The 27121-nt window shown below is 34.8% G+C and overlaps 1 protein-coding gene across 2 annotated transcripts in view; it reads left to right on the top strand.

Moving 5' to 3' along the window:
• Positions 1–27121, top strand: part of ZSWIM8 (zinc finger SWIM-type containing 8) — a 143354-nt gene that overhangs the window by 93477 nt on the left and 22756 nt on the right. For both annotated transcript variants that reach the window (XM_053691997.1, XM_053691996.1), the window contains exons 10-18: positions 8715–9762; positions 10358–10489; positions 11385–11564; positions 12660–12843; positions 22610–22708; positions 24280–24404; positions 24493–24727; positions 26537–26689; positions 27053–27121. The exon at positions 27053–27121 is cut by the window's right edge and continues 154 nt beyond it. In XM_053691997.1, the coding sequence (XP_053547972.1) occupies positions 8715–9762; positions 10358–10489; positions 11385–11564; positions 12660–12843; positions 22610–22708; positions 24280–24404; positions 24493–24727; positions 26537–26689; positions 27053–27121 (2225 nt within the window). The remainder of the gene's footprint in view (positions 1–8714; positions 9763–10357; positions 10490–11384; positions 11565–12659; positions 12844–22609; positions 22709–24279; positions 24405–24492; positions 24728–26536; positions 26690–27052) is intronic.

Here is a 27121-nt window from a genome sequence, read left to right as displayed (position 1 = left end):
ACCTCTATGAAATCTGCCAGGCAGTAGGGCAGCTCACTAGGTTTGAGAGGCATCCTCTATCATATGGATCTGTGGAAGAAAAACAAAGACTGAGTAATCTTACTCAGGCTTTTAATGTTAGGGCAGCATTAAACACATGGGAGGCGCAGTGAGGATTGTAATCCCACAAGTTCCCATTGCTTGAAAGCCACCACTGCTCTACTGAAGAGACCGACATTGGCTATGGCTACACCCCAGGACAAAACGGAACAAACTTGTACTGCTGAAAAATAACAAAATCTTGCTTGAAGAATCTTCTTCCAAACACCTAAACTTTACCACCTCCTTGCTTTTAACGTAGGCAAAGAGAATGACTGGGGTTGGAGGGAAGGCAGGTGATATTTAACAGCTTTGCTGTGGTGCTCTTTGCCTCCTCCTGCTGGCCAGGAGTGATATTCCCAATAGTAATTAGATGATCCGTATCATTAGAAAGAAATTGGATTTAGTGTCCCTTTAAGTGTTACAGGTGGAGGTTACCAGCAATGGGGATTTTTTTCAACCTGTGTGTTGGGACTATTGTTGTTCTTGAAAAATGATCTAATGTGCTGCTACAAAACAAATTCTCACAACTTCCATTTTGTTTTCTAAAATCCACTTTTGCTTCCTTTTTTCACACCTGTTTCTAAGTTTGTAACTTGTTTTATAATTGTTTTATCAAATGGACATTGTTCTCAAGAAAGGTATTATCATATGAAATAGCAGTATTGTAACCAGGTTTAAATATCTTTAGTCTGATTACAGTTAAATTCACATGAATACACAGTATCAGCCGCTAACAGTAATTGGCTGATGAGGAAGATTCCTACTTTTCTATTGGTCCTATTATTCTGAATAGGAAAAATAAATAAAAAATATAACATTTTTAAAAACCCTTTTTCAGAAGATATTAAAATAAAAAAAAATAAAAAATTGTATAATGTTTTCACATTAAATCTGTTAATTGGTTCCTTTTACTGAACTAGTTTGTCCTATGAGGCAAGTAACTTATATAATTTCCCTATGTGATGCAGGTAACTTATATAATTTCCCTATGTGATGCAGGTAACTTATATAATTTCCCTATGTGATGCAAGTAACTTATATAATTTCCCTATGTGATGCAAGTAACTTATATAATTTCCCTATGTGATGCAAGTAACTTATATAATTTCCCTATGTGATGCAAGTAACTTATATCATTTCCCTATGTGATGCAAGTAACTTATATAATTTCCCTATGTGATGCAGGTAACTTATATAATTTCCCTATGTGATGCAAGTAACTTATATAATTTCCCTATGTGATGCAAGTAACTTATATAATTTCCCTATGTGATGCAAGTAATTTATATAATTTCCCTATGTGATGCAAGTAACTTATATCATTTCCCTATGTGATGCAAGTAACTTATATCATTTCCCTATGTGATGCAAGTAACTTATATAATTTCCCTATGTGATGCAAGTAACTTATATAATTTCCCTATGTGATGCAAGTAACTTATATAATTTCCCTATGTGATGCAGGTAACTTATATAATTTCCCTATGTGATGCAAGTAACTTATATAATTTCCCTATGAGATGCAAGTAACTTATATAATTTCCCTATGTGATGCAAGTAACTTATATAATTTCCCTATGAGATGCAAGTAACTTATATAATTTCCCTATGTGATGCAAGTAACTTATATCATTTCCCTATGTGATGCAAGTAACTTATATCATTTCCCTATGTGATGCAAGTAACTTATATAATTTCCCTATGTGATGCAGGTAATTTATATAATTTCCCTATGAGATGCAAGTAACTTATATAATTTCCCTATGTGATACAGGTAACTTATATAATTTCCCTATGTGATGCAGGTAACTTATATAATTTCCCTATGTGATGCAAGTAACTTATATAATTTCCCTATGTGATGCAGGTAACTTATATAATTTCCCTATGTGATGAAAGTAACTTATATAATTTCCCTATGTGATGCAAGTAACTTATATAATTTCCCTATGTGAGGCAAGTAACTTATATAATTTCCCTATGTGATGCAAGTAATTTATATAATTTCCCTATGTGATGCAGGTAACTTATATAATTTCCCTATGTGATGCAAGTAATTTATATAATTTCCCTATGTGATGCAAGTAATTTATATAATTTCCCTATGTGATGCAAGTAATTTATATAATTTCCCTATGTGATGCAAGTAATTTATATAATTTCCCTATGTGATGCAGGTAACTTATATAATTTCCCTATGTGAGGCAAGTAGCTTATATAATTTCCCTATGTGATGCAAGTAATTTATATAATTTCCCTATGTGATGCAGGTAACTTATATAATTTCCCTATGTGATGCAAGTAACTTATATAATTTCCCTATGTGAGGCAAGTAACTTATATAATTTCCCTATGTGAGGCAAGTAACTTATATAATTTCCCTATGTGATGAAAGTAATTTATATAATTTCCCTATGTGATGCAAGTAACTTATATAATTTCCCTATGTGATGCAGGTAACTTATATAATTTCCCTATGTGATGCAGGTAACTTATATAATTTCCCTATGTGATGCAAGTAGCTTATATAATTTCCCTATGTGATGCAAGTAACTTATATAATTTCCCTATGTGATGCAAGTAACTTATATAATTTCCCTATGTGATGCAAGTAACTTATATAATTTCCCTATGTGATGCAAGTAACTTATATAATTTCCCTATGTGATGCAAGTAACTTATATAATTTCCCTATGTGATGCAAGTAACTTATATAATTTCCCTATGTGATGCAGGTAACTTATATAATTTCCCTGTGAGGCAAGTAGCTTATATAATTTCCCTATGTGATGCAAGTAACTTATATCATTTCCCTATGTGATGCAAGTAATTTATATCATTTCCCTATGTGATGCAGGTAACTTATATAATTTCCCTATGTGATGCAAGTAACTTATATAATTTCCCTATGTGATGCAAGTAACTTATATAATTTCCCTATGTGATACAGGTAACTTATATAATTTCCCTATGAGATGCAGGTAACTTATATAATTTCCCTATGTGATGCAGGTAACTTATATAATTTCCCTATGTGATGCAAGTAACTTATATAATTTCCCTATGTGATGCAGGTAATTTATATAATTTCCCTATGTGATGCAAGTAACTTATATAATTTCCCTATGTGATACAGGTAACTTATATAATTTCCCTATGTGATGCAAGTAATTTATATAATTTCCCTATGTGAGGCAAGTAACTTATATAATTTCCCTATGTTATGCAGGTAACTTATATAATTTCCCTATGTGATGCAGGTAACTTATATAATTTCCCTATGTGATGCAAGTAATTTATATAATTTCCCTATGTGATGCAAGTAACTTATATAATTTCCCTATGTGATGCAGGTAACTTATATAATTTCCCTATGTGATGCAAGTAATTTATATAATTTCCCTATGTGATGCAAGTAACTTATATAATTTCCCTGTGAGGCAAGTAACTTATATCATTTCCCTATGTGATGCAAGTAACTTATATAATTTCCCTATGTGATGCAAGTAATTTATATAATTTCCCTGTGAGGCAAGTAGCTTATATAATTTCCCTATGTGATGCAAGTAACTTATATAATTTCCCTATGTGATGCCGGTAACTTATATAATTTCCCTATGAGGCAAGTAACTTATATAATTTCCCTATGTGATGCAAGTAGCTTATATAATTTCCCTATGTGATGCAGGTAACTTATATAATTTCCCTATGTGATGCAGGTAACTTATATAATTTCCCTATGTGATGCAAGTAACTTATATAATTTCCCTATGTGATGCAAGTAACTTATATAATTTCCCTATGTGATGCAAGTAAATTATATAATTTCCCTATGAGATGCAGGTAATTTATATAATTTCCCTATGTGATGCAAGTAAGTTATATAATTTCCCTATGTGATGCAAGTAACTTATATAATTTCCCTATGTGATGCAAGTAACTTATATAATTTCCCTATGTTATGCAGGTAATTCATATAATTTCCCTATGTGATGCAGGTAATTTATATAATTTCCCTATGTGATGCAAGTAACTTATATAATTTCCCTATGTGATGCAAGTAACTTATATAATTTCCCTATGTGATGCAAGTAACTTATATAATTTCCCTATGTGATGCAGGTAATTTATATAATTTCCCTATGTGATGCAAGTAATTTATATAATTTCCCTATGTGATGCAAGTAAATTATATAATTTCCCTATGTGATGCAAGTAAATTATATAATTTCCCTATGAGATGCAGGTAACTTATATAATTTTCCTATGTGATGCAAGTAACTTATTTAATTTCCCTATGTGATGCAGGTAACTTATATAATTTCCCTATGTGATGCAAGTAGCTTATATAATTTCCCTATGAGGCAAGTAACTTATATAATTTCCCTATGTGATGCAAGTAGCTTATATAATTTCCCTATGAGGCAAGTAACTTATATAATTTCCCTATGTGATGCAGGTAATTTATATAATTTCCCTATGAGATGCAAGTAACTTATATAATTTCCCTATGAGATGCAAGTAACTTATATAATTTCCCTATGTGATGCAGGTAACTTATATAATTTCCCTATGTGATGCAAGTAACTTATATAATTTCCCTATGTGATGCAGGTAACTTATATAATTTCCCTATGTGATACAGGTAACTTATATAATTTCCCTATGTGATGCAAGTAACTTATATAATTTCCCTATGAGATGCAAGTAACTTATATAATTTCCCTATGTGATACAGGTAACTTATATAATTTCCCTATGAGATGCAAGTAACTTATATAATTTCCCTATGTGATGCAGGTAATTTATATAATTTCCCTATGTGATGCAGGTAATTTATATAATTTCCCTATGAGATGCAAGTAACTTATATAATTTCCCTATGTGATGCAGGTAACTTATATAATTTCCCTATGTGATGCAAGTAACTTATATAATTTCCCTATGTGATGCAGGTAACTTATATAATTTCCCTATGTGATGCAAGTAACTTATATAATTTCCCTGTGAGGCAAGTAACTTATATAATTTCCCTATGTGATGCAAGTAACTTATATAATGTCCCTATGTGATGCAAGTAACTTATATAATTTCCCTGTGAGGCAAGTAACTTATATAATTTCCCTATGTGATGCAAGTAACTTATATAATTTCCCTATGTGATGCAAGTAACTTATATAATTTCCCTATGTGATGCAAGTAACTTATTTAATTTCCCTATGTGATGCAAGTAAATTATATAATTTCCCTATGTGATGCAAGTAACTTATATAATTTCCCTATGTGATGCAAGTAAATTATATAATTTCCCTATGTGATGCAAGTAACTTATATAATTTCCCTATGTGATGCAAGTAAATTATATAATTTCCCTATGTGATGCAAGTAAATTATATAATTTCCCTATGTGATGCAAGTAACTTATTTAATTTCCCTATGTGATGCAAGTAACTTATTTAATTTCCCTATGTGATGCAAGTAACTTATATCATTTCCCTATGTGATGCAGGTAACTTATATAATTTCCCTATGTGATGCAGGTAACTTATATAATTTCCCTATGTGATGCAGGTAATTTATATAATTTCCCTATGTGATGCAGGTAACTTATATAATTTCCCTATGTGATGCAGGTAACTTATATAATTTCCCTATGTGATGCAAGTAACTTATATAATTTCCCTATGAGGCAAGTAACTTATATAATTTCCCTATGAGGCAAGTAACTTATATAATTTCCCTATGAGGCAAGTAATTTATATAATTTCCCTATGTGATGCAGGTAATTTATATAATTTCCCTATGTGATGCAAGTAACTTATATAATTTCCCTATGTTATGCAGGTAATTTATATAATTTCCCTATGTGATGCAGGTAATTTATATAATTTCCCTATGTGATGCAAGTAACTTATATAATTTCCCTATGTGATGCAAGTAACTTATATAATTTCCCTATGTGATGCAAGTAACTTATATAATTTCCCTATGTTATGCAGGTAATTTATATAATTTCCCTATGTGATGCAGGTAATTTATATAATTTCCCTATGAGATGCAAGTAACTTATATAATTTCCCTATGTGATGCAGGTAACTTATATAATTTCCCTATGTGATGCAAGTAACTTATATAATTTCCCTATGAGATGCAAGTAACTTATATAATTTCCCTATGTGATGCAGGTAACTTATATAATTTCCCTATGTGATGCAAGTAACTTATATAATTTCCCTATGTGATGCAAGTAACTTATATAATTTCCCTATGAGATGCAGGTAATTTATATAATTTTCCTATGTGATGCAGGTAACTTATATAATTTCCCTATGAGGCAAGTAACTTATATAATTTCCCTATGTGATGCAGGTAACTTATATAATTTCCATATGTGATGCAGGTAATTTATATAATTTCCCTATGAGATGCAAGTAACTTATATAATTTCCCTATGTGATGCAGGTAATTTATATAATTTCCCTATGAGATGCAAGTAACTTATATAATTTCCCTATGTGATGCAGGTAATTTATATAATTTCCCTATGTGATGCAAGTAACTTATATAATTTCCCTATGAGATGCAAGTAACTTATATAATTTCCCTATGTGATGCAGGTAATTTATATAATTTCCCTATGAGATGCAAGTAACTTATATAATTTCCCTATGTGATGCAGGTAATTTATATAATTTCCCTATGTGATGCAAGTAACTTATATAATTTCCCTATGAGATGCAAGTAACTTATATAATTTCCCTATGTGATGCAGGTAATTTATATAATTTCCCTATGAGATGCAAGTAACTTATATAATTTCCCTATGTGATGCAAGTAATTTATATAATTTCCCTATGTGATGCAAGTAACTTATATAATTTCCCTATGTGATGCAGGTAACTTATATAATTTCCCTATGTGATGCAAGTAACTTATATAATTTCCCTATGTGATGCAAGTAACTTATATAATTTCCCTATGTGATGCAAGTAACTTATATAATTTCCCTATGAGATGCAGGTAATTTATATAATTTCCCTATGTGATGCAGGTAATTTATATAATTTCCCTATGAGATGCAGGTAATTTATATAATTTCCCTATGTGATGCAAGTAACTTATATAATTTTCCTATGTGATGCAAGTAACTTATATAATTTCCCTATGTGATGCAGGTAACTTATATAATTTCCATATGTGATGCAGGTAATTTATATAATTTCCCTATGTGATGCAGGTAACTTATATAATTTCCCTATGTGATGCAGGTAACTTATATAATTTCTCTATGTGATGCAGGTAATTTATATAATTTCCCTATGAGATGCAAGTAACTTATATAATTTCCCTATGAGATGCAAGTAACTTATATAATTTCCCTATGTGATGCAGGTAACTTATATAATTTCCCTATGTGATGCAAGTAGCTTATATAATTTCCCTATGTGATGCAGGTAACTTATATAATTTCCCTATGTGATGCAGGTAACTTATATAATTTCCCTATGTGATGCAGGTAACTTATATAATTTCCCTATGTGATGCAGGTAACTTATATAATTTCCCTATGTGATGCAAGTAGCTTATATAATTTCCCTATGAGATGCAAGTAACTTATATAATTTCCCTATGTGATGCAGGTAACTTATATAATTTCCCTATGTGATGCAGGTAACTTATATAATTTCCCTATGTGATGCAAGTAGCTTATATAATTTCCCTATGAGATGCAAGTAACTTATATAATTTCCCTATGTGATGCAGGTAACTTATATAATTTCCCTATGTGATGCAAGTAGCTTATATAATTTCCCTATGAGATGCAAGTAACTTATATAATTTCCCTATGTGATGCAGGTAACTTATATAATTTCCCTATGTGATGCAGGTAATTTATATAATTTCCCTATGTGATGCAGGTAATTTATATAATTTCCCTATGTGATGCAGGTAACTTATATAATTTCCCTATGTGATGCAAGTAGCTTGGCATCACTGGGGGGATTGAAGCAAGTCTCCTAAACTACTGGCACTGTTCTACAATACAGCCTACAGAATGTATATGTAAAAGTGCACAGAATACCCCTATACTACATGCAAAGGGAACAATATATGGAAAGAAATATATAAGGAATCTTTATTACTTTTTGCAACAACTATTCTCTGTGTTCCAGTGAGGCGCCTTCTGATTATCTGAGAGTGCATAAACAGGGCAAACCATCTGTCCTCTAGAGCCTAGGGGGCCTGGTGTTAATGCAGCATAGCCAAGCACAGGGGAAGTGAGAAAAATGCATGATATAGCCAAAAGATAGTTGTGGTGTTCAGCTTTGTAGATATTTATTATGTAAATGTTCTCATATGTATATGTTCTCATATGCACGTAAAAAAATGATATACTGTATATATAATATATACTGTATAATGTGTTTAATCATCTGTGGATTGCAACCTGGTTTAGTGAGTCATAAGAATTAAGAGAGCTGTGGATGATATTTTAGAGTTGGTCTACAGTCGGAGTGTACTCAGTGTGAGAGCCAATTGTGATTATTTGTATGAGAGTCTGGTTTGTGGTTGAACATGTGCAATTTTCTAGTAATATCTTATACCTTTCTTTTTTCTGCTGCACAACTCAGACGCAGAGACCTCTGTGCCCAGCTCCGGCAGTGGCAGCTCAAGGTCATCGAGAATGTGAAGAGGGGTCAGCACAAAAAGTCCCTAGACAAGCTGTTCCAGGGGTTCAAGCCTGCGGTGGAGGCATGCTACTTCAACTGGGAGGAGGCCTATCCAATTGCTGGCATCACCTACTGTAGCACAGACAAGAAAAACTCTCTTTGTTGGGTTAAGGCCCTCCAGCAAAGGAGCTGCCGGTTACAGTGTACTGAAGCAATTTGTGAAGGGGGACGGGCACTGGGACATGAAAGCTGCTTGCTGTTTGGGGACAGGTCACGTCTATCTTCTCAGGAAATGTCTGTGCGTCCTAAAGAACTGGTGGGAAAAAGGAAAGTTGCTTCGGATGTTCCACAGAGGGTCCTGAGGAGGCTTTCTACAGAGGGAGGAGAGAAGACCACATATAAATCAACCATAAACAAAGCTAAAATTCCAGGAAGTAAGTGTCTTGCTAGCAAGCACAGTGGGAAGCGCCGAATGAGCAGCGAGGACAGCTCTCTGGAACCAGACATGGCGGAGATGAGTCTGGATGATAGTAGTTTGGCACTAGGAGCTGAAGCAAGTAACACATTCAGTTTTATAGAATCTCCACTCAGTAGGAGATATAGGGACAATTTTGAAGATGCAGTTGGCGTGTACTATGCAGAGGGACTTGAACCCGTGATTGGGGTTAATCCCGCAGCACCTAAAACAGATTCTGATCCCTTAGCAGAAGGTGCTGTTGTCGCGAGTGGAGAAGAAGACCTGGCTCCAACAGAAGACACTGGAGGCAAGAGCCTTAAACCAGAAGAGGTGGCACAGAATGGAGCTGTGGGAGGCGGTGGTGGCAAAGAGAGCAAAACCACAGAGGATGGGGAAGCTAAAGAGAAGGGAGAGGAAGATGACTATCAGGCATACTATCTGAGCCCTCAAGAGGCCGCGAAGAATGAAGATGAGAAGGTAGAGGAAGGAGTAGAGGAAGAGCAAGACATATTTGCTGGCATTAAACCTCTGGATCAAGAGAATAGAATGGAGGTAAAATAACCCAACCCAGACATTGTGTAGTAACAGTTTAGAATACAATCTGTGCTTCAGTAGCAACCTGTGTAGATTACAAATATATTGACAGCAATAAGTTTTGATACAATATTAATCTTTTTTTTTTCTTCTATAATCTGTATAGTTTAGTGATTGCGCTTATTAAAGGGACATGAAACACAAAATAGTTTTTTTGTGATTCAGATAGAGCATGTGATTTTCAACAACTTTAAAATGTACTTCTATTATCAAATTTGCTTCATTCTCTTGGTATCCTTTGTTGAAGCAGCAGTAATGCACCAATCTGAGCCTTTTGAACATGGCAGGTGAATCAATAACAAAAGGCATATATGTTTCAGCCACCAATCAGCAGCCAGCTCCCAGTAAAGCATTGCTGCTCTTGAGCCTATATAGATATGCTTTTCAACTAAGGATACCAAGAGAATTAAACATATTAGATATTAGAAGTAAATTGTAAAGTTATTTAAAATCACATACTAGGTCTGAACCATGAAAGAAAAGTGTTGGGTTTCATTTCCCTTTGAATACGCAGTAGAATGCTTAGTCTATGTATGTTATGTTTTGTGCACAGGTTCTCTTCGCTTGCGCAGAGGCGCTGTACGCTCATGGTTATAGCACTGAAGCTAGCCGTCTTACCGTGGAGCTAGCCCAAGACTTGCTAGCTAACCCACCGGACCTCAAGGTGGAGCAGCCTCCAACTAAGGTGACCAAATATTAGAGAAGATGTTTTTCTTGTGTTAAGTGACTTTGATTGATTTGTGTGAGTGACAACACTTAGATAAGGTAGAAGGAATCCTCGTCCTTTTAAACAACAGCCAAAGGAAAGAGAAAGCAAAGAAGAAATCAATAGCCACCCATTCATATTTCTTAACCTGTCTGTAAGAGGCCTGGTTAGTACATTGTGTCATGGAGTGAAGGGCTATTTGTAACTCCCTTTCAGTATAATATTAGCATTAGAGCGACACAAAACCCAAATCTATTCTTTCATGATTCAAATAAAGCAGCAATTTTAAACAACTTTCTAATTTACTCCTATTATCAATTTGTCTTTGTTCTCTTGGTACCTTTATTTGAAAAAGCAGCAATGTAAGCTCAGGAGCTGGCCCATTTTGGTTTCAGCACCCTGGATAGTGCTTGCTGATTGGTGGCTACATTTACCCATCAATCAGCAAGTGTAACCCAGGTTCTCAACCAAAAATGGGCCGGCTCCTATGCTGACATTCCTGTTTTTTCAAATAAAGATACAAAGAGAATGACAAAAATGTATAATAGGAGTTAAATTAGAAAGTTGCTTAAAATTGCTGCTCTATCTGAATCATGAAAGAACAAAATTTGAGTCCCTTTTAAAAATACTTCTATAGCAATACACGACGTATATTATACAGAATTAGCTGTGACTTCGGATAATACTACTTAATCTGAGTATTTCCCCCAATCCTGTATAAAGATTATTGTAAATATAGACACATTACAACTACTGATGCTAGATAGATAGTATAGAAAACTTAGCATTTGTTTTACTTTCACACTTTTTACAAACGTTACAATTTTGCTGTCCTATCACAGTTATTTTTAAAACATGATACTTCTTAATTCAGGGCAAGAAGAATAAAGTCTCTACCAGCAAGCAGACGTGGATAGCGACCAACACCTTGTCCAAAGCCGCGTTCCTGCTGACCGTGCTAAGTGAGAGGCAGGAGTACCACAATTTGGCATTTTGCATCGGCATGTTTGCCCTAGAGCTCCAGAGACCTCCTGCATCCACCAAAGCATTGGAGGTTTGTATTATTGTTTCCCATACACCATTTGATTTAATAGAGATGGATCAGTAGGGTTTACTGCTTTTTGGTGGCTATTTTCAGTATTGTTTTATTTTTAAGTAGTTTGACTTTTATGCAATTACTTGTGGTTTTCTTGTGTGTTGTAGGTCCCCCCCCAAAACTGCTGTATACCTGACATAAAGATGAATAATGGTCATACAAGCGTCTCTGTCGTTACTTGTTGTATTGATATATCTGGGTAGACAGAGGTGTGGGTGGTGACAAGACAGGATTACAAGTATATAAAGTAATACAGAATGAATGCACACAAGTATCTAGATAGCCTGCACCAAAAATAAGCCAAAAATATTAACAAGTTAAAGTGAAAGTCAATCGTGTGAAACGCCAGGATTCACCATCGGAACAATTTGTTTCAGGCATTCGCTGCACTGAGCTGCTCAAGTAGCCCACAGCAGAATGCCATTTTGTTAAGAGGTGATGTTTCCACCTATTAGCAAATAGCCGTGTTTTCCAGCAGGTGCCAAGCCGTATTTCCCGCACGGCTATTGGCTAAGAGGTGAAAACGTCACTTCTCAGCAAAACAGCGTTCTGCCGTAGGCTGCCTGAGGCCCTCAGTGCGGCGAACACTTGAAACAAAGGAGCTTTCAGCATGAAGTATTTTATACTTCATAACTGAAAGTCCCCTTTATTTGTTCCAATGGTCAATCCTAGAGTTTCACACACGCTAGGATTGACTTTCACTCTTTGCTATGAGTTTCCTACAGTTCATAATTTTACAATAAAAAAACAAAGTGCCTTTTTACTACACTCACTTATATAGTTGTCATTTGGTTGCAAAGCTCAGCAGCTTGTCCAGTGTCTGTGTCTAAACATGACTTTTGTTAGCATTGGTGGTTTATGGAAATAGGAGTTCTTGTAAAATCAATTAGTAAGACGGTTGTCTCCTCTAATGCTGATTTGGCTTTCTTTGCTGGTGCTATTTTTTTTATTTTCTTGCCTGGTCATCGTCTTCAGGTTATGGTTTATAAGGTCCATGAGATTATAAACAATTACAGACTTTGTTTTATATCTTGGTGTTTGCTCTCCATATAGGTCAAGTTGGCTTATCAAGAATCTGAGGTTGTGTCTCTCCTAAAGAAGATCCCATTGGACTCCAATGAGATGAACACTATTCGAGGGCGTGCTAAAGAGCTGAGGGATGGCACCCTTTGTGATTACAGACCCGTCCTTCCTTTAATGCTAGCCAGTTTTATCTTTGATGTTCTGTGCACTCCAGGTAAGGTTCTCACGCAGTGAATTATCCATAAACATGGGACATATACCGTTCTATAACTGACCTACATAAAGTCAAGTTTTTCTTTCATTTACACATTCTTATCTTTTCTCATTGACAAATTTGCACCCAATTATACATGAGTATTTCACAGATTGAGGATAATGGAAATTCACGTTTATACAAACATGAATAGGAGAGCCTTTGTCTTGAGAGGCTTTCAAGCTTACAATAATGTTTGAAATAATGGTAAAGAAATCAAACAAAGAAAGAGGCTAGGGAAGAGGGTGGTGGGCATATGAAACTATATGTTGTATGTAGTAGAATATGGATTTAGAAAATGAAAGGACAAGAGGTTTAGATATGAGGAACAATATTGTTCAAACCGACAACAAACAATAGTTTTAATAATATTTTGGGCACTATGTGTCCAGTGAGAGTTGGTTATGGGGCACTTACCACTTCCTCCTTGATATTCTGCAGTCCACATGCCATTACTCCTGGGAGTCAACTCTTGGCCACTAGGAAGAGGAAAAAAATCCCAAAAACTCTACTGAATCCCTTCCACCTATGCTAATCTCATTTCTACCACTTTGCTCTTTTTCTGAAGAGGTTATTGGTAGGAAAGTCATCCAGGCAGCTGTATCTGGGAATTAGGTGCCTGCCTTTTCAAGAAATGTTTATCCTGACTAGCATACCAGAGAGGTAGAATGGATTAAAGGGACAGTCTACACCAGAATTTTTATTGTTTAAAAAGATAGATAATCCCTTTATTACCCATTCCCTAGTTGTGCATAACTAACACAGTTATACAAAGACATTTTTTTATCTCTGTGATTATCTTGTATCTAAGCCTCTGCAAACTGCCCCCTTATTTCAGTTCTTTTGACAAACATCCATTTTAGCCAATCAGGGCTGGCTCCCTGGAACTCCACGTGCGTGAACACAGTGTTATCTATATGACACACATGAACTCACACCCTCTAGGGGTGAAAAACTGTCAAAATGCCCTGAGAGAAGAGGCGACCTTCAAGGTCTTAAAAATTAGCATATGAACCTCCTAGGTTTAGCTTTCAACTAAGAATACCAAAAAAACAAAGCAAAATTGGTGATAAAAATAAATTGAAAAATTGTTTAAAATTATATTCTCTATATGAATCATGAAAGTTTTTTATTTTGGACTAGACTGTCCCTTTTAGTACTCTTAGAGTTATGGTTAATCTTTGCCTCCTCCTATTGGCCAGTATTTGAATCCCAGGAGTAATGACATGTGGACTCTCACCACCATGAAATAAATTAATTTATCAGGTAAGCATCAATTTAGTTTTTTAAGGAAGCATCAGCATTGACTAATCACAGCCATATTATATTGCTGGCTTGATTCACTTTAAAGTAGCATGTTCCCGAGCAGGTGTCGGCTGCATAGAAATGAGAAGGCTTTTGAATGGCTTGACAAACCATTGACACTCTTTTAAAATAAATACGCTTTTGCTGAAGAGCAGGCTGTGAACAGGAGGATGGTGGCAGTTTAAGGGGCAATTATTATTTTTTTTGGGGGGGGTGGGGAATAACTAAAAATGCTGAGTGCCACATATTCAATTTTCATTGGACATTTACTGTACAGTAATGCCAACATTATTTACTGTTTACTGTCCATTTAACAAGTATCATGTTAAATTAGGCTATTGGCATTGAATTACAGAATGTATCAGTATAACTAATCAAGGGTGGGGGTGGTAGGATGGAGAGGGTGGGAAGTGGGTGTTTTATTGTTCCTGCGCAGTGTGAGCAAGATACATACCCTTGCAGATTTATCTGAAGCTTTAGTTTCTGGCAGAGAAAGTCATAATTTTTTTATGCTAATGTTTATCTTCAAAAATTGCAATGCAACTAAGTATCAACCTCCATTTCTAAATTATACTATTTATTTCATTTAAACCTTAAATTTACACTTTAAATCACCATTAAATATGGTAGAGTTGTATTATCAACAATAATAAAATACTTTCAGGCGAGCAGTAGATTTTTATTTTTTTGACAAATTTCCAATTTTCTTTTAAAATGTACTGTCCCCTGTATCATGTGACATGTGTTATCCAATCACAGACTTGTTTATGTATACACTGTGAACACGTGCACATGCTCAGTAGGAACTGATTCCTCAGAAAGTGTGCACATAAAAATTCTGTGATAATAGAAGTAATTTGTTTTGGGGGGTTTTAATTGCATGAATCATGAAAGTGTAATTTGGACTTTACTGTCTCTTTAATCCCCACATTTCAGCATCTTTAAATTATGTGATCTATCTTATTATAACCTATATTTTATTCAAATATATATATATTCTTTACTAGCAACAATATTGCTAAAGATTTAAAGAAAAGGGATCACTTGTATCCTATTAACTATTACAATTAATTTGTAACGTTGAAATGCCATAAGTATTGTGTTATTTTCAGTATTTTAATGTCATTATTTCCCACCACAGGTGCCTTCTTGTCCACAGGGTGGATTTGATTTAAATCACTAGCAGTAAGACTTGATATAAATTAAATTAAATCATGGTTTTCTACATATTTTTTTTTTTTAGAATAATAATATTTAATTTAATTTTTCTACGTATATCAGAAAATACTGCTTTAATTATATACCATTAGAAATACATAAACAGATCATTGCATCAATAGAAATTATTGGTGGGGGAACCATCTCCAGAAAAATGATTACTTTAATAATAATTTAAATAGCTTTATTTAACTAAAACAATAAAACAATATTTAATTTTTACTGCTTGTCCCTCCCTCCTCACACTTCTATTCATTAGACTTCTTGAAACTTAGTTGACTCTGTGTACATAGATTTGCAGAGGAGCAATGACTATACTGGGACAGTAAAGTCAAAATTAAACTTTAACGATTCATATAGAACGTGCAATGTTACACAGCTGTCCAATTTACTTCTATTATCTAAGTTGCTTCGTTCTCTTGGTATCCATTGTCGAAAAAAGCATACATAGGTATTCTCAGGAGTAATGCAATACTGTGACCTAGCTGCTTGTCATTGGCTCATCCAGTGTGTTTACCTGGCTCTCAGTAGAGCATTGCTGCCTTTCAACAAAGGATAACAAAAACATGAAGCAAATTTGATAAAATAAGTAATCTGAAAACTATTTCAAGATGAACAACCTTTTGATTATAATGTACCTTAAATATAAACTATATGTAAATAGATTTTCATCAAAAAAAGTATTTTATTTAAATAAAAAAAATTATCTGAATTAAAAATCCAATTTAAGTAAAAAAAATTTTTTTTTTTAAAAAACATGGATTTTTGTCCACCTGCTTCTTGATAAGATGCTTCTAGGCTACTCCCAGTTACGTAACAACTTACTGTAGAATGTCCCTGCACGCTGGTTTTCAATTCATAAATGTGATGGTTTCAGCAGCACTAACGAACGGGTCCTTTAACATCGCTCTGTATTATAAAAAACACTTATTCGCTCATCTGTAATAAGGGGTTTGTAGCAAATGGACTCTACATTGCAATAATCCGCCCACACATGCGTGGGTCTGCACTCTCAGAGCCTCTGGTAAAGTATGGGCTTTATTATTGAGAAAACTGACTGTAAATGCGTTCATGCTGGGCTTTGTTTGGTGTTGTACAGAACTACAGGTTTTCAGTGTTTACAGAAAGTCGAGCAAGATGTAGAGGACTGTGTCACTATTACACATAATTACCAGCTCGGCAGCGTGTATGTTTTGTTGCTTCTGAGAGTGTCTGTATTACACCAGCATTGTGTATTAACCTTTTTTAAATTGTATTTGTATTACATTTTGTATTGGAAAATCCAATGGTTTTATTTTTTCAGCCCAAGTTAGTTCATGTTTTTTTTTTTTTAATCAGTTGGCTGCAAAATAGTTTGTGTGTCAATGAATTGTATATGACATGTAGTGCAGGAAGATAATGCTCAGTAAACGTGTGTAATAACAAATAACGCTTTTGTAGTGCAGGAAGATAATTCTCAGTGAATGTGTGTAATAACAAATAACACTTTTGTAGTGCAGGAAGATCAATTTCAGTGAATGTGTGTAATAACGAATAAAGTTTTTGTAGTGCAGGAAGATCATTCTCAGTGAATGTGTATAATAACAAATAACGCTTTTGTAGTGCAAGAAGATAATTCTCAGTAAATGTGTGTAATAACAAATAATGCTTTTGTAGTGCAGGAAGATGATTCTCGGTAAATGTGTGTAATAACAAATAACGCTTTTGTAGTGCAGGAAGATCATTCTCAGTAAATGTGTGTAATAACAAATAACGCTTTTGTAGTGCAGGAAGATCATTCTCAGTAAATGTGTGTAATAACAACGCTTTTGTAGTGCAGGAAGATAATTCTCAGTAAATGTGTGTAATAACAACGCTTTTGTAGTGCAGGAAGATAATTCTCAGTAAATGTAATAACAAATAACGCTTTTGTAGTGCAGGAAGATAATTCTCAGTAAATGTGTGTAATAACAAATAACGCTTTTGTAGTGCAGGAAGATAATTCTCAGTAAATGTGTGTAATAACAAATAACGCTTTTGTAGTGCAGGAAGATCATTCTCAGTAAATGTGTGTAATAACAAATAACGCTTTTGTAGTGCAGGAAGATAATTCTCAGTAAATGTAATAACAAATAACGCTTTTGTAGTGCAGGAAGATCATTCTCAGTAAATGTGTGTAATAACAAATAACGCTTTTGTAGTGCAGGAAGATCATTCTCAGTAAATGTAATAACAAATAACGCTTTTGTAGTGCAGGAAGATAATTCTCAGTAAATGTGTGTAATAAAAAATAACGCTTTTGTAGTGCAGGAAGATAATGCTCAGTAAATGTGTGTAATAACAAATAATGCTTTTGTAATGCAGGAAGATCATTCTCAGTAAATGTGTGTAATAAAAAATAACGCTTTTGTAGTGCAGGAAGATAATTCTCAGTAAATGTGTGTAATAAAAAATAACGCTTTTGTAGTGCAGGAAGATAATGCTCAGTAAATGTGTGTAATAACAAATAATGCTTTTGTAATGCAGGAAGATAATTCTCAGTAAATGTGTGTAATAACAAATAACGCTTTTGTAGTGCAGGAAGATCATTCTCAGTAAATGTGTGTAATAACAAATAACGCTTTTGTAGTGCAGGAAGATAATTCTCAGTAAATGTGTGTAATAACAACGCTTTTGTAGTGCAGGAAGATAATTCTCAGTAAATGTGTGTAATAACAACGCTTTTGTAGTGCAGGAAGATAATTCTCAGTAAATGTAATAACAAATAACGCTTTTGTAGTGCAGGAAGATAATTCTCAGTAAATGTGTGTAATAACAAATAACGCTTTTGTAGTGCAGGAAGATAATTCTCAGTAAATGTGTGTAATAACAAATAATGCTTTTGTAGTGGAGGAAGATAATTCTCAGTAAATGTGTGTAATAACAAATAACGCTTTTGTAGTGCAGGAAGATCATTCTCAGTAAATGTGTGTAATAACAAATAACGCTTTTGTAGTGCAGGAAGATAATTCTCAGTAAATGTAATAACAAATAACGCTTTTGTAGTGCAGGAAGATCATTCTCAGTAAATGTGTGTAATAACAAATAACGCTTTTGTAGTGCAGGAAGATCATTCTCAGTAAATGTAATAACAAATAACGCTTTTGTAGTGCAGGAAGATCATTCTCAGTAAATGTGTGTAATAACAAATAACGCTTTTGTAGTGCAGGAAGATAATTCTCAGTAAATGTGTGTAATAACAAATAATGCTTTTGTAATGCAGGAAGATCATTCTCAGTAAATGTGTGTAATAAAAAATAACGCTTTTGTAGTGCAGGAAGATAATTCTCAGTAAATGTGTGTAATAAAAAATAACGCTTTTGTAGTGCAGGAAGATAATGCTCAGTAAATGTGTGTAATAACAAATAATGCTTTTGTAATGCAGGAAGATAATTCTCAGTAAATGTGTGTAATAACAAATAACGCTTTTGTAGTGCAGGAAGATAATTCTCAGTATATGTGTGTAATAACAAATAACGCTTTTGTAGTGCAGGAAGATAATGCTCAGTCAATGTGTGTAATAACAAATAACGCTTTTGTAGTGCAGGAAGATAATGCTCAGTCAATGTGTGTAATAACAAATAACGCTTTTGTAGTGCAGGAAGATAATGCTCAGTAAATGTGTGTAATAACAAATAACGCTTTTGTAGTGCAGGAAGATAATGCTCAGTAAATGTAATAACAAATATCGCTTTTGTAGTGCAGGAAGATCATTCTCAGTAAATGTAATAACAAATAACGCTTTTGTAGTGCAGGAAGATAATGCTCAGTAAATGTGTGTAATAACAAATAACGCTTTTGTAGTGCAGGAAGATAATGCTCAGTAAATGTGTGTAATAACAAATAACGTTTTTTTAGTGCAGGAAGATCATTCTCAGTAAATGTAATAACAAATATCGCTTTTGTAGTGCAGGAAGATCATTCTCAGTAAATGTAATAACAAATAACGCTTTTGTAGTGCAGGAAGATAATGCTCAGTAAATGTGTGCAATAACAAATAACGCTTTTGTAGTGCAGGAAGATAATGCTCAGTAAATGTGTGTAATAACAAATAACGCTTTTGTAGTGCAGGAAGATAATTCTCAGTAAATGTGTGTAATAACAAATAACGCTTTTGTAGTGCAGGAAGATAATTCTCAGTAAATTTGTGTAATAACAAATAACGCTTTTGTAGTGCAGGAAGATAATTCTCAGTAAATGTGTATAATAACAAATAACGCTTTTGCAGTGCAGGAAGATAATTCTCAGTAAATGTGTGTAATAACAAATAATGCTTTTGTAGTGCAGGAAGATAATGCTCAGTAAATGTGTGTAATAACAAATAACGCTTTTGTAGTGCAGGAAGATAATGCTCAGTAAATGTGTGTAATAACAAATAACGCTTTTGTAGTGCAGGAAGATAATGCTCAGTAAATGTGTGTAATAACAAATAACGCTTTTGTAGTGCAGGAAGATCATTCTCAGTAAATGTGTGCAATAAATAATGCTTTTGTAGTGCAGGAAGATCATTCTCCGTAAATGTAATAACAAATAACGTTTTTTTAGTGCAGGAAGATAATTCTCAGTAAATATGTGTAATAACAAATGACGCTTTTGTAGTGCAGGAAGATAATGCTCAGTAAATGTGTGTAATAACAAATAACGCTTTTGTAGTGCAGGAAGATCATTCTCAGTAAATGTAATAGCAAATAACGCTTTTGTAGCGCAGGAAGATAATGCTCAGTAAATGTGTGTAATAAGAAATAACGTTTTTGTAGTGCAGGAAGATCATTCTCAGTAAATATGTGCAATAACAAATAACGCTTTTGTAGTGCAGGAAGATAATGCTCAGTAAATGTGTGTAATAACAAATAACGCTTTTGTAGTGCAGGAAGATCATTCTCAGTAAATGTAATAACAAATAACGCTTTTGTAGTGCACGAAGATCATTCTCAGTAAATGTGTGTAATAACAAATAACGCTTTTGTAGTGCAGGAAGATAATGCTCAGTAAATGTGTGTAATAACAAATAACGCTTTTGTAGTGCAGGAAGATAATGCTCAGTAAATGTGTGTAATAACAAATAACGCTTTTGTAGTGCGGGAAGTTAATGCTCAGTAAATGTGTTTACAGTAATAACAAATAACGCTTTACTTTTGAAAGGATAATTAGGTTGCTAGAGTTAGATGTTAGCCCCGTCAAGAGACTATTTGTAAATAAGCTGCAGTGCATTGTTAAAGGGACACTCAAAATAAACGTTTATGAATCAGAAAGAGCAGCAGTTTTAAGATGCTTGCCAATTGTCTTACATTATCAAACTTTGCTCAGTCTTATAGTCACAATTTCTGGGGAACAAGATTCTACTGGGCATGTGCACAAGCTCACAGGGTATACATATACTAGTCTGTGATTGGCTGATGTCTGTCACGTGATATGAGGGGTGGTAAAATAGGAGAAATTCAGAGTAAGTGTTATTGTATTGTCTTTTTATTATGCACTTGTTAATTATATAATTCTACTGCATTGAGCGGTTCTTTAAAGGGACAGTAAAGTAAAAAAAAAAAATTTCATTATTTAAATAGGGCATGTAATTTTAAACAACTTTCCAATTTACTTTTATTACCAGTTTTGCTTTGTTCTCTTGGTATTCTTAGTTGAAAGCTAAATCTAGGAGGTTCATATGTTAATTTCTTAGACCTTGAAGGCTGCCTCTAATCGGAAAGCATTTTCACCACTAGAGGGCGTTAGTTCATGTGTTTCATATAGATAACATTGAGCTCAAGCACGTGAAGCTCCTAGGAGTCAGCACTGATGGGCTAAAAATGCAAGTCTATCAAAAGAACTGAAATAAGGGGGCAGATTGCAGAGGCTTAGATATAAGGTAATCACAGAGGTAAAAAGTGTATTTATATAACTGAGATAAGGAGCAGTCTGCAGAGGCTTAGATACAAGGTAATCACAGAGGTAAAAAGTATATTAATATAACTGAGATAAGGGGCAGTCTGCAAAGGCTTAGATACAAGGTAATCACAGAGGTAAAAAGTATATTAATATAACTGAGATAAGGAGCAGTCTGCAGAGGCTTAGATACAAGGTAATCACAGAGGTAAAAAGTATATTAATATAACTGAGATAAGGAGCAGTCTGCAGAGGCTTAGATACAAGGTAATCACAGAGGTAAAAAGTATATTAATATAACTGAGATAAGGAGCAGTCTGCAGAGGCTTAGATACAAGGTAATCACAGAGGTAAAAAGTATATTAATATAACTGAAATAAGGAGCAGTCTGCAGAGGCTTAGATACAAGGTAATCACAGAGGTAAAAAGTATATTAATATAACTGAGATAAGGAGCAGTCTGCAGAGGCTTAGATACAAGGTAATCACAGAGGTAAAAAGTATATTAATATAACTGAGATAAGGGGCAGTCTGCAGAGGCTTAGATACAAGGTAATCACAGAGGTAAAAAGTATATTAATATAACAGTGTTGGTTATGCAAAACTGGGGAATGGGCAATAAAGAAAGGGATTATCTATCTTTTTAAACAATATAAATTCTGGTGTTGACTGTCCCTTTAACTGCTAATATTATCCCTTTAAAGGGACATGAAACTGATTTTTTTTTCTTTCATGATTCAGATAGAGCAGCAATTTTAAACAACTTTCTAATTTACGGCTATTATCACATTTTATTTGTTCTTTTGGTATACTTTGTTGAAAAGCAGAAAAGTAAGTTCAGGCACATGCATGTGTCTGGAGCACTATTTGGCAGCAGTTTTGTATGAATGTTATCCATGTGTGAGAGCGCTAGATGGCAGTACTATTTACTGCCATATTTTGCTCCACACACCTACCTAGGTATCTCTTCAACAAAGAATACAATGCGAACAAAGCAAATTTGATCATAGAAGTAAATTGCAAACTTTTTGAAAATTGTTCACAAAAGAAAATCTTTACGTTTCGTATCCCTTTAAGGTTCGCGGATCACTAGGATCTTACGTTTTCTGTCTTTTGGGTTTATGTGAAAAGTGAATGACCCAGTCTTTTTGAAAAGGCTTCTTTAGATAAATGTGAATCTACAGTGTCTGCCTACCATAGTGATGAAGTCATGCCCTATATCCTGAGATATGTAATGTGCTGATGTACACGGATATTTATTGTAATATTCCCCTGAGAAATACATCAACTCCGGGTTTATCTTCCCACAGTGGTTTCTCCAACAGGATCCCGTCCTCCAAGCCGGAACCGTAACAACGAAATGCCCGGAGATGAGGAGCTTGGTTTTGAGGCTGCGGTTGCTGCATTAGGTAGGAGAGACCCCAGACTCCTCAGATGTCAGTGTGTGCAACAATGTGTGCAACAATGTGTGCAACAATGTGTGTAACAATGTGTGTAACTTAAATACCTATGACCCTCCGTGAGGAGAATTATTTTTTGTTTTGGATTATTATAGATCATAAAATATGTATATATGTGTTTATATGTCTATATATGTTGGAAGAATGGCACAATAGACTTGCTCAATGCAGGGTTGCCACAAACCTTCAATTTGTAAAAAAAAAAAAAGCAATATCTGCAAAGCAAATAAAGCGAAGTGCAACAAATCAATATACGCCTGTAAAAAAATAAAAAATAAATATAAATATATATAATAGGAATTTAGGATTATGACTCGCTAAAGAATCTTTTTTTTTTTTTTAAGCAATAAAGTATTTTTGTATTTGTGTGTATTGTATGCGTGTATATCTATCTATCTATTTATATATGTGACGTGAAGTCACTAGAGGCAGCTCATATGGCCAAAATATAATGTCCTTATTCAAAAAATTATTTCTTTATTAATGCTTTTAAAAAAAAAAAAAAAGTACTATTTTTTTCCCCCAGCTACATGTTGCGCAATTAAGTGGCACAAGCAGGTCTGCTACCCTCCCCATTGAGCAACATGCTAGTGGTTAGTGTGAATGTGTATTTGTTTATGTGCATTTGTGTGAATGAATATATATATGCGCACACACACACACTACCTATCTATCTATCTATCTATCCTTTCTCAAAATCATTATACAGAACAGCATGTGTATTGCTTACTACTGAGTTACTCTTAGGGATCCCTAAAAATAAAATGGCACCAGGGCCCTCTTTTGTGTAGATCTACTGCTGCTACAAAGTATACTTGTCCTACACATCTTTCTATAGCTAGATAAACAGATAGAGATATATACTGAGACATGATATATAGAGCTATAGGCAGACAGATTAGGTTTACTAATTTCCCTGCTTGTATCACACCTTCTGGTCATCCTAGATATCGGTTAAATAGCTCTTGATCTAGTGACCGTCTGTCTGTAGTTCACAATTCACTTGTATGACTTATGTATTTTTCATGCTGGAGAATGTCAAGTCTATCAGGCTATAGTTTTATCTAATGTAAAATAAAATTCTCAAGGACATGCTCACTGTATAAAAGCGGCTTGTTTTTATTTCAAACAATAAAAGCACGATTGGCATTTTTAAGAGACGTACATGAATTGGGAATCCTTCACACCAAGGCCTTTTTAAATACAGTCAAAATTAAATAAATAAGATAATTGTGGCATTATAGCTTTTCACTGTTTCAAAGAGTATTCTTATAGGTAAACAGAAGATTAACCCTCATAACATTTTTCCTCTTTTTAACCTCAATACATGACTGGGTCACATATTAAAAAAACATAGTTATTTCAGCTGTGACTTTGTGGTTTGCAAATTTTCTTACCTAACTCACTTATTTCTGTACGAGCTGTCACTGATGCATTATACAATTACTGTTGATGTTTGTAACAGGGTAGTTTTGGAATTTACAATAGTTTTTATAAATTAACTATTTTAATCTGATCAGGAATGAAGACGACTGTCAGCGAAGCAGAACATCCGTTGCTGTGTGAGGGTACTAGAAGAGAGAAGGGGGATTTGGCGCTTGCCTTAATGATTACATATAAAGACGACCAATCCAAATTAAAAAAGGTATTCCTTCTCTGCATGGTCTTTGGGCCTTATGGCAATCTGCAGGAAACAAAACTTGTATGTTTGCTTTTCTTTGTTCATCATCCAGATACTAGACAAGCTGCTGGACCGTGAAAGTCAAACTCACAAGCCACAGACCCTGAGCTCATTTTACTCCTCTAGTAAACCAGCAGCAGCTAACCAGAAATCTCCATCCAAACACGGCTCCCAATCTACTGCCGCCATCCTCATATCAGGCAGTCCGGCAGCGCATCAACAGCCAGGAGTGACTGGAACTGTACCTGGGGGCTTGACAGACAACTTCCCGGAGAAGAACACTCAGGGTAATTTAAAAGCTCCACCTTTATGAGCTCCATTTTTATTTGCGCAGTCTGTGGTATAGATCTGTTGTTTTTGGAGGAACTATCAGCGAATTTATGACAATGCACTATATGGCCAAAAGTAAGTGAACACCCCTACTAATTATTGAGTTTATGTGCTTCAGCCACACACATTGCTAACAGGTGCATAAAATCCCTCACATAGCCATGAATTCTCCATAGACAAACAGTGGCAGTTCAGTGGGTGATACAGAAGAGCCTAGTGACTTATTCATAGGATGCCAGTTTGTTAAATTTATGTTTCATTATATCTGCCCAGGTCAACGGTAAGTGCTGTTATTGTGAAGTTGAAGCGTCTAGAAACAACACCACCCAAGCTATGAAGCGCATTGCACGTAACAATCGCCTATTATCTGTTGTGTCACTCAGTACAGAGTTCTAAACTGCCTCAGGAACCAACATCAGCACAAGAACTATACGTCAGGAGCTTCATGAAATGGGTTTCTATGGCAGAGCAGCTGTACACAAGCCTAACAGAGTGGTGTACACCACCGCTGGACTCTGGAGCAATGAAAGTTCTCTGGAGTGATGAATCGTTCTTCATTATCTGGCAGTCTAATGGAAGAATATGGGTGTGGCAGATGCCAGAAGAACGCCACCTACTGGAATGCTTAGGGTCTACTGTGAAGTTTGGTGGAGGAGGGATAATTGTCTGCGGTTGTTTTTTCACAGTCCAGGCTAATCCTCTTAGTTCCAGTGAAGAGTCATCTTAGTGCTACAGGATACAAAGACATTTTAGAAAATCAGGTTCTTCTAACCTTGTGGCAACAGTTGGGGAAGTCCCTTTCCTGTCCCAGCGAGGTCCGTGACGACATGTTTTGAGAAATTTGGTGTGGAGGAACTTGAGAGGCCTGCAAAGAGCCCTGACCTCAACCCAGTTGGACACCTTTGGGATGAATTGGAATGCTGACTGTGAATCCGACCTTCTCCTCCAAATCAGTACATTAATTTTGGCTGAATAGGCAGAAATTCACACAGACACACTCCAAAATCTTGTGAAAAGCCATCCCAGAGTGTATGCTGTTATAGTTGCAAAGGTGGGGCTAAGGGAATGGGTTGTCCAACAAGCTCATATAGGTGTGATGGTCAGGTGTCCACATACTTTTGCCTATATAGTGAATATCAGGATGAATAGGTTGATATAATACTCAATAGCCAATGACAAAATATACACAAGTGCTTGCTAATCTCTGCTGTCTGCATCCTCTCCTTCAACAGTTGCTACGGTTTTGACCTGTCTTGTCTTTTCCATGTATTAAAGTCTGTTCATATATTAAGTTATTTTACTATGAGCACATAGCCTTGCACTCGCAGAACAGATAGTAACATGGAAATATCAGCTAAAAAAAAAGGAAATGTTTCTGCAAAACCATCTGACTTGTATATAGCCTTCATAGTCCTTTTATTTAATTACATTTCTGATTGTAGTGGCCCTTTATTTGATTTTGCAACACAACTAAATGTAAATAAGTATACTTTCCTCTCTATTTCTTAAGAAGTACAAAACCAATGTCAGAGACATTTGTGAAGTATAATAATAAACTTATGATTGTTTAATATATGATGCAGAATAGAAAAGAGTAGCAAACATGAATGCATAAATAAGGTTCAGATATTATTTGCTATTTGAAATGTTGTTACATGTTTTTAGCCAATTGTGTAATCATTGGGAACAATACATCAATTTAAGTGGCTGGAGGACAAATATCTGCTCATGAGATGCGTGTATCAGGGTTCTTGTGTCTCTTACAGACGGCTCCCAGAGAGTGGCCAGTGAACCTGTGGTGGAGTCGCACATCTACAAGCAAGAAGGAAAAGTTCCAAGCCGTCTGGCTCTGGGAAACAGAGGGGGTTACAATGGGAGGTGCTGGGGCTCACCAGTAAGGCAGAAAAAGAAGCACACAGGTAACCGCAATGGCCAAGTGGGTCAATAAATTCCTGGCTTATGGGACAGGCGCAAATTGTAACAAATCTGTGTTTTATTAGGTTTCACTTATTTATTCTAACTTAAAATAAATGAAAATATAAGCTTTCTGCATTCACAGCTAATAATGGGTGACTGGAATTGATCATACATTTTAGTTAATGGCAAATGACTGGAAGACCCCATTGTGTATTATGAACAACAATTGCATTGAAGTTGCAGCCCCTACAGTGCTATTTACTAGGTCTCTGTCTTACTCGGCCATTAGAGAAGTTCTTTGTTATTGGATGATGCTTTTATCATAAGTATTATCTCTAAGTAGTAGTATCTTTGGTATATTTTAGGTATGGCCAGCATTGATAGTAGTGCTCCAGAAACAACATCCGACAGCTCCCCGACTCTCAGCCGGCGAC

The sequence above is a fragment of the Bombina bombina genome, chromosome 9, assembly GCF_027579735.1.
Source record: "Bombina bombina isolate aBomBom1 chromosome 9, aBomBom1.pri, whole genome shotgun sequence".
Taxonomy (NCBI): Eukaryota; Metazoa; Chordata; class Amphibia; order Anura; family Bombinatoridae; genus Bombina; species Bombina bombina.
The sequence above is the reverse complement of the archived record's forward strand: the minus strand, read 5'-3'. Positions and strand labels throughout refer to the sequence as shown.